The sequence below is a fragment of the Oncorhynchus keta genome, chromosome 11 (assembly GCF_023373465.1).
Source record: "Oncorhynchus keta strain PuntledgeMale-10-30-2019 chromosome 11, Oket_V2, whole genome shotgun sequence".
NCBI classification, from domain to species: Eukaryota; Metazoa; Chordata; class Actinopteri; order Salmoniformes; family Salmonidae; genus Oncorhynchus; species Oncorhynchus keta.
This window is the reverse complement of record NC_068431.1, coordinates 35056613-35070797: the sequence shown is the minus strand read 5'-3', so window position 1 is coordinate 35070797 and position 14185 is coordinate 35056613. Positions and strand designations below refer to the sequence as shown.

The window sequence follows — 14185 nt, the reverse complement described above, 5'->3', positions numbered from 1 at the left end:
GATTCTATGTAGGAACCGATTAATATAGGATTTTTGGGTCCGATACCAATTTTAGGGAGGCAACAGTAACCAATTACCGATATGTTTTTGTTTAGAGGTGTTGTGCTCCAAATTGAGCTATTAACTAAATATTAAAATGATAATTATTTTATACAACATGAATTAACATTTTATTGGTGGTTTACATTATAACCACCAAAAAGCAACTTTATCCTCTATAAATAAGAAAGTATATACAAAACCCTTGTTCAGTTTACCTTCTTAGGTACAACTTAAAGATTCACAATACAGAAATCACTCCGCCGTTTCCTGGTTGCTAAAATTCTAATAGTTCGCCTAATTTCAGTTTGTGACCAAGCTAGTATAGTGTAGAGAATCATTGTACCATCTAAACCGCTTTGAAATATATTTTCCATAACCAAAAATATTGCCTTTTCAGCTGTTTGTAGTTGGTGTACAAAACCGAATGTGAAAAACGCTAAAATACTTCAGCTGTGGAAGCAGAGTTGCTTTCAATTAGTGACAGATCTATAACTCACATAAACCCTCCTCACCACAGCTGCCCATGTCCCCTAATGTTGATGATGTGGTTGTTACTGACAAGGAGCACATGGCTGAGCTCTTTAATCACCACTTCATTAAGTCAGGATTCCTATTTGACTCAGCCATGCCTCCTTGCCCGTCCAACATTTCCTCATCTCCCACCCCTTCTAGCCCCAGTGCTCCTCCCTCCTTTAAAAAATAAAACATCTGAACTGCCTCTTGAGATGGTTTAACTTATAAAATGGCAGCATATCTACCGTGGAGAGACCAGAACAACAGAATTCCTCAGAGAATAATTTGAGACCAGTTGAATCCTGTGAGTTTTATGATAACGATGCGTTTTGAAGGAGATACCGCTTCTTCAACAACTCTGTAATGCAACTGGAAAGAAAGAGTGGACCAACCGTTAAGCATAGGAGTGATAGGAACGAGGCTGTACCCCCACTATTTCAGCTTCTGGTGGCCCTACAGTTCTATGCAACAAGATGTTTCCAGATGGTGATCTTTTTTTGGATGGGGACTCCACAAGTCAACCGTCGGCAGGATTGTAGTCAGTGTCCAGTGCTATTGCCGGTTTGAAGAATCAGTACATGAGGTTCAACCCTACAGAGGAAACACCAGCTGGATTTTACTGGAGAGCTAGATTCCCGGGTGTACTAGGGACAACAGACTACACACATTATTATTTGCAGTAGCTCTTTTGGTAAATTCAGGACCTCAATCTGCAGTAGATTTCTCTCTCTCTCCAGCTCCAAAACATCAATATGAGCTTGGTTCATGTCAGTTCTGGGGCGTTTGCTTGGTTTGTCTGGTGTTTTTGCTGCTGGTGCAAGATCCAGGCACTGCTGTTTCTCTACAACACAGGGTGTCAGCTCAACTAAAGGAAAGAAAGAAAATTAACTCATTATTAGTAGGCTATTTACGTGCCATATTGTACAACAAGGATTAAATGGCTATATTCTTTGTTCTCTCTGTTTATCATTACAGTAAGCTAGCTACCGATATATCAATGATCTAAATTGCTTCGTTATACAGTATCAGTCAAAAGTTTGGACACCTACTCATTCCAGGGTTTTTTCTTTGACTATTTTCTACATTGTATAATAATACATTTTTTTGAATTGAGGCTGTAACACATTGTGGAAATGTCAAGGGGTATTAATACTTTCTGAAGGCACTGTAAATGATTGTACCTTGCATGGGTAAGCTCTGGCTACTGTCTTTCAGCTCTAATTTAAAAATAAATACATGTTTACTGGTGTGGGCGTTTTTAACCAAATTTGAAATATCTATTTTAATAGACCAAAGTATCACCTATCACACCATTATAAAGGAACAACTTAATCATTTTTTCAGAAAATGTAAATGACTGGATTTATGTAAACTCCGTAGACATCATAAAATACATTAATTTTTATAATTATTGATTGTTTAGATTATTCAAATATATAATACAAATCTCAACTTTATTTCACTATTCAATTATTAATAGCCCGGTGTTAATTTTGTTAGAATATAAAACATTTATAATGCAAACATTATCCCTTAGGTCTAGCACAGCAAATACTTCAATTGTTTAAGTATATGTTGCAGAACAGTGATTACAATATGTTTTTCAGAAAATTCACAAAAACATTTATCTGAAGGGGGTTAGCAATCAGTGATGGAGTTGACGACACTCAAAACAGACATATTTTTGTCTCAATAAAAACAAATATACCCAATAAAAACAAATATTCTATCAGATCTTTCAGTACTCTGACAGAGTTTAAATCTTACGGAGTTGTTATTTTACAGAGTTGACCAATTAAAATAAAATAAAAAATCTTCATTCAGTTGTTACACACGGTAGCAATTTAGTTTTCCCTCGGTTGCTTTATGATTCCTGGTTTAATTTAGGATTTTAGACAAATTTGACAGAACACATCTTTTAGGAATCGAAGTTTTGAGAGAAGTATATTTAAAGTAACAGAGGGCTATTGCAAGAAACTACATATGATAATTGTTAAATTAATATACCTTTTTAGCCTTTTTATTGTAAACATTTTTTGGGGAGTTTTGGAAACTGGGATGCTTTGCTCCTGACAAGGGCATGCGGGAGGTTGTGCTACGCCCATACTAAACGTCTTTTTCTTCTCTATACTGCCTGCAGCATGATATATTTTCATGCACGCACATATGATAGATAGTTGGTCGGAGCATGCCTCCGGAGCTGCTCAGCCTCAGGAGCACGTATTAATCCTACTGTATTCATGGGGGCCAGCAGGTCAAATGAACAAATAAAGTCCTGAAAAATACGAATCATGACTGACCAGTCAGTAAAAAGAGTTGTTCGATAAGAACCAATAATTAGCGAACTGCACATCACTAGTGCTGGCCTGGTTACACATCCACCATAGTTTATGGAAGTGTAAAAATAACATTGCCAGACCACCATAGTTTGGGCGTGGTGCAGATCGGCACAACAGTATAAAAATTATATTAGACACACTAGATTTTGCTTGCCTGTAGTAGTGTATCTCATGTTGGTTGTTGGTTTGTGTGTGGTTCCTCCAGCTCCACAGCAGGACCCAGAGTACATGGAGCAGCCGTCCCCCACAGACTACTCCAGGCACTTGCAGGAGGACACCGAGAGGGCCATCTCCAAAGCTGCAGCCGAGCAGCAGGAGGAGAGGAGCCCAGAGGGACTGCTTACTGCAGTAAGACCATATAGCACAGCACATAACACACATACATACATACATACATACATGCATACATACATACATACATACATACATACATACATACATACTCCACCTCTTACACACACACACGCTATACAACTGCTCCTTCTACGCTCACTTCAAAGAACCACGTAGGCCTACCACACAACCCCAGTAAAGTTATTTTCATCCTTTTTTCTCTTTCTGTTTAACTTCGCCCTCCATGCTTCTTTCTTTCCCCTTCTCTTCTCCCTTTTCTTTCTAGCTCTCTCCACAGTCCTGTGGGGAGAGTGTCTCCCCACGCCTTCCCCCCCAGCCTGAGATCAAGGTGAACCCTGAAACCCCTCTTGTGCCTCCTTCTGACCCCCCTGTGAAGGATAAGCCCCCTGCCCACCGTATTGTAGAGGTGGCCATCCCCCAGGTGGGAAGCTTTGTCGTCGGGGGGTGTAACAAGTGATGAGGTAGCGCTCGACACTCCTCTCACCCAGTGGACTTATTTGGTGTGCTAAAAATTCTCTTGCCTGTTGGTGGTGATCTCCTCTTGGCTCTCCTACAGGCTTTTCACACCTGAGTAAATCTTAATCCAGGGCAGTTTTCAAACCAGAGTCATGGTCAGCTCAGGGCAAGTCACTGTTGCCATTTTCAACCAAACCTCTTGGCAGACCAAGATAGGGTGCTATAGTAGACTACAGCTAGTGTACTACACTAGACGATGAAACAAGCCTTGGGCTAGCTATAAAAAGATAGTGTGAAAAGCCTATCCCTGTCAAGACTACTTGCATCTTGCAACAGAAGCACTCTACTCTACACAGAGGTATTTGGACAGAAACCTCACCTAAACAGTGACTCAATTGCCTAGAGTGTTTATTTTTGCTGCTGAGAAATAAACAGCATCTCAGGAGCAAATATTAAATGTAATTTGCACAGTTATATCTTACTGTTTATAACATCCTTTTTGATTCATACAAATAGGTATCATATAAAACCCTTTGGGATGGAAAAATACAAGCTTAATGTAACTGCATCGTCTCACTGCTCCTATCAATAAATTAGTTGGTTTTGCTTGGTTTGTCATTTTCAAGAGACGAAAAAAACATTTTTTTTGTCAAAGTGCTGTAGTAGAATCAATGTTTAATTTCTATGCCCTTAAATAGACCAAAGACTGTCGGCTTGCTATACCACACTAGGACTGTATAGGGCTGTCGTTAGACTCTTTACCATAAAGACCTCAACCTTCACAGGGCTGCCTTTCACAGAGACTGTCGTTCACATGGCAACTTATTTTAAATCATCCATTGTGTCCTTCACATGACGAGCTGTGTGTGTACCTCACATTAGTAGAGTGACTCTAACATACAGTACCAGTCAAAAGTTTGGACACACCTACTCATTCAAGGGGTTTTCTTAATTTTTTTACTATTGTCTACATTGTAGAATAATAGTGGAGACATCAAAACTATGAAATAACAGACATGGATTCATGTAGTAAACAAAAAAGTGTTAGAATATATATTTTGATTTTTTTAAGTAGCTACCCTTTGCCTTGATGACAGCTTTGCACAATCTTGGCATTCTCTCAACCAGCTTCACCTGGAATGCTTTTCCCAACTGTTTTGAAGGAGTTCCCACATATGCTGAGTACTTGTTTGCTGCTTTTCCTTCACTCTGCGGACCAACTCATTCCAAACCATCTCAATTGGGTTGAGGTCGGGTGATTGTGGAGGCCAGGTAATCTGATGCAGAACTCCATCACTCTCCTTGGTCAAATAGCCCTTATACAGTCTGGAGGTGTGTTGGGTCATTTGTCCTGTTGAAAAACAAATGTATCACTAAGTGCAATCCAGATCGGATGGCTTATCGCTGCAGAATTCTGTGGTAGCCATGCGGGTTAAGTGTGCCTTGAATTATAAATAAATCACAGACCGTGTCACCAGCAACGCACCCCCAAACCATCAGACCACCTCCTCCATGCTTCACGGTGGGAACCACACATGCGGAGATCATCTATTCACCTACTCTGTCTCATAAAGACACAGCGGTTGGAACCAAAGATCTCCAATTTGGACTCATCAGACCAAAGGACAGATTTCCACCGCTCCATTGCTCATATTTCTTGTCCCAAGCAAGAATCTTTTTCTTATTGGTGTCCTTTAGTAGTGGTTTCTTTGCAGCAATTTGACCATGAAGGCCTGATTCAAGCAGGCTTCTCTGAAGAGTTGATGTTGCGATGTGTCTGTTACTTGAACTCTGTGAAGCGTTTATTTGGGCTGCAATCTGAGGTGCAGTTAACTCTATTGAACTCTGGGTCTTCCATTCCTGTGGCGGTCCTTATGAGATCCAGTTTCATAACGCTTAATGGTTTTTGTTCTTGAAATTTTCCGTATTGACTGACCTTCATGTTTTAAAGTAATGATGGACTGTTTCACTTTGCTTCTTTGGCAAAGAGAAATGTTGTTTGCACGACTCGAACACCATTAAGTTTGCCGATGACACAAGTGGTAAGGTGGGTTACCGACAATTATGAGACAGCCTATAAGGAGGAGGTCAGAGACCTGACCGTGCGGCGCAAGGACAACAACTTCTCCTTCAACGTGATCAAGACAAAGTAGAAGATTGTGGACTACAGGAAAAGGTGGACCGAGCACGCCCCCATTCTCATCGATGGGGCTGCAGTGTAGCAGGTTGAGAGATTCAAGTTCCTTGGTGTCTACATCATCAACACAATAACATGATCCAAGCACACCAAGACAGTCATGAAGAGGGCACGGCAAAACCTATAACCTTCTATATCAGGTTGTCAGAGGAAGGCCCTAAAAATTGTCAGACTCCAGCCACCTAAAGTCCTATACTGTTGTCTCTTCTACCGTGTGGTACCAGAGCGCCAAGTCTAGGTCCAAGAGGCTTCTGAACAGCTTCTACCACCAAGCCATAAGACTACTGAACATATAATCAAATGGTTCCCCAGACTATTTGCATAACCCCCCTGTAAGCTCTACACCTGTTGTAATTGTATTTGAAATTTGAGCTGTTCTTGGTCTTTTGCCAAATAGTGCTATCTTCTGTATATCAGTCCTACCTTGTCACAACACAACTAATTGGCTCAAACGAATTAAGAAGGATAGAAATTCCACAAATTAACTTTTAACAAGGCACATCTGTCAATTGAAATGCATTTTAGGTGACTACCTCATGAAGCTGGTTGAGAGCAGAGTGTGCAAAGCTGTCATCAAGGCAGAGGGTGGCTACTTTGAGGAATCTCAAATATAAAATAACACTGTTTTGGTTACTACATGATTCCATATGTGTTATTTCACTGTTTTGGTGTCTTCACTGTTATTCTACAATGTATAAAACAGTAAAAAAAATAAAAATAAGAAAATAATGAGTAGGTGTGTCCAAACTTTTGACTGTATGCATTGTCTGCTGATTGATGTATGGTAGTTCTCACATAGTGCTGTACCAGAAAAGGGTATTATTTTGGGGGTTTGCTGGGCTCGTTAAATTTTAAGGGGATCCACTTTCTACTATTGTAACATGCTTCCACTCCTTGGGTACTGCAGGCCATGATGACTCCAAACATGCAGGGTATTATAATGTCCATTGGCAAAGCAAGGACTGTGTTTGAAAAGCTTGGGCCTGAAGCGGCCTTCTTCAAGGTACATTCCGATCTCATTTCTCTTTCACACCTTTATTCACTCCTTCTGTGATGCTGTACTTCTACTGCCTCTCAACAACCATCCTCCCATCCCGTTTACCGAGCATTTCACTAGTTCTGTCTTTTTTGAGTCAGTTGTTCTCATCAAAAGCATCCTACAGAAATTGGACTTGGTGTCACATGGACAATGAGATTCATTTGAACAAAGAGAACTTGAATCAACTCTTTGAGTTTTGTTTACAAGGATGAGGAGGATGATGATGATCTTGACAACTCTTACGTGGAGACGATGTTTTTGTCTTCTGCTGCTGCAGATGTTCATCAATGTTCTAATCTAGGCCTACTCTGAAGTTCTAATGCTAGTTTGGCCTATCAAAGTCCATTCACCCCATGCTTGATCTATGTGTTTCAGGCCATTAAGGTGGAGTACACCCGTCTGCTGAGGTTTGCCCAGGAGGACACAGCCCCGGGGAGTGACTACCGACTGCAGCACGTCATCGTCTACTTCATCCAGAACCAGGCCCCCAAGAAGATCCTGGAGAGAACCCTCCTCATGCAGTTTGCCGACCGAAACCTGGGCTTTAACGAACGGTATTTATGGGTTAAACCACCAAAACTTGTTTCCTGTAACTCCTATTTGCTTAATTTTTGAATTATGAGTCTGTCCTATCTTTCTTTTGGTAAAACAAAAAAGAAAACACCAGTTTATTACCTCTGAACTTCACAAATTTACCAGCAGAGGGTAGCTGTGACCCACTTTCATCAGTGAATAGATTTTCCTCTATTCTGAGCAGGTATAATTAAGCAATAAAGCCAGAGGGGGTGTGGCGTATGTCGAATATACCAATGCTTAGGGCTGTTCTTATGTACGATAAATCACTTCTGCCATGGTATATTGGCCATATACCACAAACCCGAGGTGCCTCATTGCTATTATAAACTGGTTACCAATGTTATCGTAACAGTAAAAATAAATGTTTTGTCATACCTGTGATATAAAGTCTGATATACCAGCATCCAGGAGTTAAACTACCCGGTTTATATTAAGATTTCCTTCTTGCATGTGGCCTCAATCGGAACCTCTGGAGAGGAGTGTGTGGTTTAGTAGTAGTGTTTCTCTGCAGTAAGCAGTCATTCATGGGGCCTGTGTGTCGTGGCCCCAGGACCACTGTGTACTGTTTCATCTCCTGGAGTAGCTAGTTCCTCACCAGTATGATTCACCATACCAACAGCACTCTCCCTTTCTCTTCTCTTTCCTTTTGCTTTCCCTTTCTCCCCCCTCCCCTCTCAGGTGTAAGAGCATTATGAAAGTGGCGCGTGCCAAACTAGACCTCATTAAGCCAGAGGAGATCAACATGGAGGAGTATGAGGTCAGCATTCTGAAACACTCTGGTTTTGACAGATTTACAATGTTTTGTTTGGAACATCTTATTAGGATGTTTTGACAGTTGAAATGAAACAGAATAAACTACTATCAAAGTAATTTACATTTAAGTATATGGTTTAAATGATTACAATCTTTAAATTGTAACTGACCCCAATAAACTCTGCTATGGATAATCCAATGAAAAAAAACAATTGTTAAGCTTTTATGTACTAACAGTTAGATCCAAATGTTTTAGATCCGTCCTTAAAATCCTTTCAAGCTCTTTCTCATGAATTCTGTTCCCTACAATGTTCACAGATGTGGCATCAGGACTACAGGAATTTCCGCGAGACAACAATCTTCCTGATGATTGGCTTGGAGCTGTTCCAGAAGAAAAGGTGAGACTGCCAATCTTTCATTTCCGGCCTCCATATCTTACTGCAAACAAATGGGAACTCACATTTGCCCAAACATTTCAGTATAGAAAACATTTAAAATGTAGATTAAAATGCTCTCTAGATTATTGCATTATTAGTAGCTCAGTTGGTAGAGCATGGCGCTTGTAACGCCAGGGTAGTGGGTTCGATCCCCGGGACCACCCATACGTAGAATGTATGCACACATGACTGTAAGTCGCTTTGGATAAAAGCGTCTGCTAAATGGCATTTATTATTATTATTATTATTATAAGCACCTGAAGCATAGGAACTTCCTAAAGTCACCTGTAGAGGGCAGCAGGTCCCTTAACACCCCCCATCCTTACATTTGGAGCTCAGTCAGTCTGGCATAGATCAAGATGGTTGTTCATGTACTTGGTTATTTCTTCTGTTAATTCTCCCTCCAATACATATGTTTTAAATCTTCTTAATGAAAAAGGCCTGACTGTTCCAGCTCTACTATCCCTTGTAGACACAGCTAAAACTGATTTTATATGTCCCCTGCCTCTATTGCAGCATTTACACAGGTAGCCAGCCCAATTCTGATCTTTTTAAAACTTTTTTGACCAATCAGATCAGCTCTGAAAAGATCTGATGTGATTGGTCAAACGACCAATTAGTGGGAAACAGAATTGGGCCGCCTGTGTAAAAGCAGCCCTTGTGGTTAAATTTGTTCCACCCTGATTCTACTATAATGTATCTGACTGTGTCTGTTTCTCTGTAGCTTTGTGGAGGCATTGATGTACCTGATCTACTCATACCAGTACAACAGAGAGCTGTTGGTCAAAGGGTTGTACCGAGGTCACGACGATGAGCTCATAGGGCTCTACCGCAGAGAGTGCCTGCTGGTGAGACAACCCTCGCCCCGACATCATGCACAATCATACAACAACTGAATCACTGTTCTATTGGAAGTCTGTCAGTTGATCTTATTTAGTTATTTCACGTAAGATGCGGTATGATTTTTTTATGCTTCAGAAGATTTAGCATTTGCTACATACAATTTTTAAAGACTCAAAGTTTCACCCTAAATGTGAGGAAAGTGGTCAAAGTTAGTCCATTGTATTTTAAAGATCATCACGTTTCCAATCAAATCAATAGGTCACAGTGGAAGTAGTTCAAGTCATTCCCTTTGAAAAATGAACACCACTATCCTCTGTCTCATCATCAGCAAGTCTCTCTGTCTCTGAGCACCTAACTCATTTGTGCCGTCCCGCTGGTCACAGTGACTAATGTCGAACAAGACTATCCCTCCACTCCATAATCTCTAGAATTGATGCAGGCTTGTTCCTGTTCTAGCGGAGATATTACATTGGCTTTTTTATTTCCCATAAACTTTCCCAATAACTTTTCTCAGCAGACTTTTCCAAAATGTTGTTTTACAGCCTGAATTTACATTAAAATTCAACATGGAATTATGTTTTTTAGAAATGTTTAGAAATTAATTAAAAATTAAAAGCTAAAATGTCTTGAGTCAATACGTTTTCAACCCCTTTGTTATGGCAAGCCTGAATGCGTTCAGGAGTAAAAAATGTGCTTAACAAGTCACATAATTTGCATAGACTCTGTGTGCAATAATAGTGTTTAACATTATTTTTGAATGACTACTTACTCTCTGTACCCCACACATACAATTATCTTTAAGGTCGAGCAGAGAATTTCAAACACAGATTCAACCACAAAGACCAGGGAGGTTTTCTAATTCCTCACAAAGGGCACCTACAGTATTGGTAGAAAAAAGCAGACATTGAATATCCCTTTGGGCATAGTAAAGTTAATAAATGTACACTTTGGCTGGTGTATCAATACATCCAGTCACTACAAAGATACAGGCGTCCTTCCTAACTCAGTTGCCGGAGAGGAAGGAAATTGCTCAGGGATTTCACCCTGAGTCCATTGGTGACTTTAAAATAGTTACATGGCAGTGATAAGAGAAAATTGATGATGGATCCAGGCTAGTGTTGTGCAGTAAAGTTACTAGTTCTACAGAGTGAAAAGAAGGAAGCCTGTACAGGATTAAAATATTCCAAAACATGCATCCTGTTTGCAATAATGCACTGAAGTAAAACTGCAAAAAACAAAAATTAACTTAATGTCCTGAATACAAAGTGTTATGTTTGGGGAAAATCCCACACAACATATCATGAGTACCACTCTTAATATTTTCCAGCATGGTGGTGGTTACATCATGTTATGGGTATGCTTGTCATTGGCAAGGACTAGGGAGGTCTTTTTAGGGTATAAAGAAACAGAGTAGCGCTAAGAACAGGCAAAATCCTAGAGGAAAACCTGATTCTGTCTGCTTTCCAACAGACACTGGGAGACAAATTCACCTTTCAGAATAATAACCTAAAACACAAGGCCAAATATACACTGGTGATGCTTCCCAAAACAACATTGAATGTTCCTTAGTGGCTTTGTTACAGTTTTTGCAAGATTTCAAAATGTCTGTCTAGCGATGATCAGAGTTTTAACAAGTTTTATGTACAAAGCAAGGATAATGTACAAATATTGTATGTTCCAGGTTTGCAAAGCTCTTATACTTACCCAGAAAGACTCACAGCTATAATTGCTGTCAAAGGTGATTCTAACATGTGTGAATACTTAAGTAAATTAGATATTTCATTTTCAATAAATTTGAAAAAATGTCTAAACATATTTTCACTTTGTCATTATGAGGTATTGTGTGTAGATGTGAGAAAATACATGAACCCTGTTCCTTCTCGTCGGCCCTGTTGCTGCTTCTGCACTCAGTAACCTTACACCGGCATTGTGCTCTTAATGTAATCATCCAAGTGGGAATAGGAAGCAGGAGGCCCAGCGAGTGTAAACACATTACCGTGAGACACGGCTGTGTCCTGAGCGAACCTCTGCTCTCTCCGTCAGGGCTCTGTTACAGTTAGAGTTATAGCCGCCATCTCAGATCTCTGGCCAGAACGAACCCCTGGCTCCCTGCTCGGGCCCGCTCTCTCAAGCCCTGCTGTTTACATTCTGCCCTGTTTTAATTGAAAACACTGCTAACATTGACACAGTTAATGTACTGGGATCTTTTGTGAGTCCCCACCTAGTCCCTCTAATTCCGGAGTGACCGCCTGCCTCTGTGTAAGGTCTTTTCCACAGCTAAGGTCAGGGAGTTTGTGTCTGCAGCAGGGCAGGACTTGGCTAAGGAGAACAGAGCGAAGTGTCTACATCATCTAGTACGTCACTGCCCACGTCAGTACCACAGGCCTTGAGAACATCCTCTGATATTGACAGTGTGGATAGATGACTACCAGATAGTGGTAATGAAAATGTTCTGTGACTTACCTGGGCTGCAGCCTTTCATACAGAGGTTGTATTGAATGTAAATACATATACATTAGCAATATATGAAAAAGTAATACCTGCCTGTCCTCTAAGTCTGTTTTGACAGAGTAGCTAATACTAAGTCGTCAACCTTTGGAATTACCTGGATTTCTGCACAAATCTAAGTCACAACAATAGACAAACACAGCCTGCTTAAACTAACAACACACAAACAATGATGTTTTTTTGTCTTTATTGAACACACCGTGTAAACATTCACATTGCACGATGGAAAAAGTATGTAAACCCTTGGATTTAATAACTGGTTGACCCTTCTTTTGGCAGCAATAACCTCAACCAAACGTTTTCTGTAGTTGTGGATCAGACCTGCACAACGGTCAGGAATTTTGGACCATTCCTCTTTACAAAACTGTTTCAGTTCAGCAATCTTCTTGGGATGTCTGGTGTGAACCTCTCTCTTGAGGTCATGCCACAGCATCTTAATCGGGTTGAGGTCAGGACTCTGACTGTGCCATTCCAGAAGGCATATTTTCTTCTGTTGTTGATTTACTTCTGTGTTTTGGGTTGCTGTCCTGTTGCATCACCCAACTTCTGTTGAGCTTCAATTGGTGGACAGATAGCCTTACATTCTCCTGCAAAATGTCTTGATAAACTTGGGAATTCATTTTTCTGTTGTTGATAGCAAGTTGTCCAGGCCCTGAGGCAGCAAAGCAGCCCCAAACCATGATGCTCCCTCCACCATACTTTATAGTTGGGATGAGGTTTTGATGTTGGTGTGCTGTGCCTTTTCATCTCAAGCCATAGTGTTTTGTGTTCCTTCCAAACAACTCAACTTTAGTTTAATCTGCCCACAGAATATTGTGCTGGTAGCACTGTGAAACATCCAGGTGCTCTTTTGTGAACTTCAGATGTGCAGCAATGTTTTTTTTGGACAGTAGTGACTTATTATGCGGTGTCCTCCCATGAACACCATTCTTGTTTAGTGTTTTACGTATCATAGACTCGTCAACAGAGATGTTAGCATGTTCCGGAGATTTCTTTAAGTCTTTAGCTGACACTAGGATTCTTCTTAACCTCATTGAGCATTCTGCGTTGTGCTCTTGCAGTCATCATTGCAGGATGGCCACTTCTAGGGAGAGAAGCAACAGTGCTGAACTTCTGTATTTATAGACAATTTGTCTTACTGTGGACTGATGAACATCAAGGCTTTTAGAGATACCTTTGTAACCCTTTCTAGCTTTATGCAAGTCAACAATTCTAAATCTTATGTCTTTTGAGTTCTTTTGTTCGAGGCATGGTTCACATCAGGCAATGCTTCTTGTGAATAGCAAACTCAAATGTAATTTTGCAAGTTTTTTTTTATAGGACAGCTCTAACCAATATCTCCAATCTCTTCTCATTGATTGGACTCCAGGTTAGCTGATTCCTGACTCCAATGAGCTTTTGGAGAAGTCATTAACCTAGGGGTTCACATACTTTTTCCAACCTACACTGTGAATGTTTAAATTATGTATTCAACATAGATAAGAAAAGTACAATAATTGGGGTGTTATTAGTTTAAAAACACTGTCTGTTGTTGTGACTTAGTTGAAGATCAGATCAAATTTGATGACCAATTTATGCAGAAATCTAGGCAATTCCAAATGGTTCACATACTTTTTCTTGCCACTGTATGTGCTTTGCCCATTAGAAACTGAACGAGAATGCGGCGGGGATGTTTGAGTCTGGTGAGGAGCCGGAGGTGAGCAATGGCTTGAGCATCATGAATGAGCTGGTGGTGCCATGCATCCCCCTATTGCTGGTCCACGACATAGACGAGGACCTGCTGTCTGTGGAGGACATGAGGAACCGCTGGTGCTCCTACCTGGGACAAGAAATGGAGCGTGAGTTTGTTTGTTTTAGGGCTGACCCCCTCCCAATTTAATCGATTGTTTGGTTGATAGACTTAGTCAACCAAGATTTTTTTAGTCGAGCAGTCTAAAATATATGCAGTACCAGTCAAAAGTTTGGACACACCTACTCATTCAAGGGTTTTTCTTTATTTTACTATTTTCTACATTGTAGAATAATAGTAAAGACAAACTATGAAATAATACATGGAATCATATAGTAACCCAAAAAGTGTTAAACAAATCTAAATATATTTTATATTTATGATTCTTCAAACTAGCCA

General features: G+C 40.3%; 1 protein-coding gene across 2 annotated transcripts in view; it reads left to right on the top strand.

Moving 5' to 3' along the window:
* LOC118390111 (ubiquitin carboxyl-terminal hydrolase 25-like) overlaps positions 1–14185 on the top strand; it is a 44220-nt gene that overhangs the window by 26021 nt on the left and 4014 nt on the right. The window contains exons 18-25 of one of the 2 annotated variants that reach the window (XM_052457028.1): positions 3100–3242; positions 3514–3669; positions 6809–6904; positions 7316–7494; positions 8195–8273; positions 8588–8667; positions 9431–9554; positions 13703–13895. In XM_052457028.1, coding sequence (XP_052312988.1) covers positions 3100–3242; positions 3514–3669; positions 6809–6904; positions 7316–7494; positions 8195–8273; positions 8588–8667; positions 9431–9554; positions 13703–13895 — 1050 coding nt within the window. The remainder of the gene's footprint in view (positions 1–3099; positions 3243–3513; positions 3670–6808; positions 6905–7315; positions 7495–8194; positions 8274–8587; positions 8668–9430; positions 9555–13702; positions 13896–14185) is intronic. The other variant, XM_035780348.2, reaches the window with a different exon arrangement.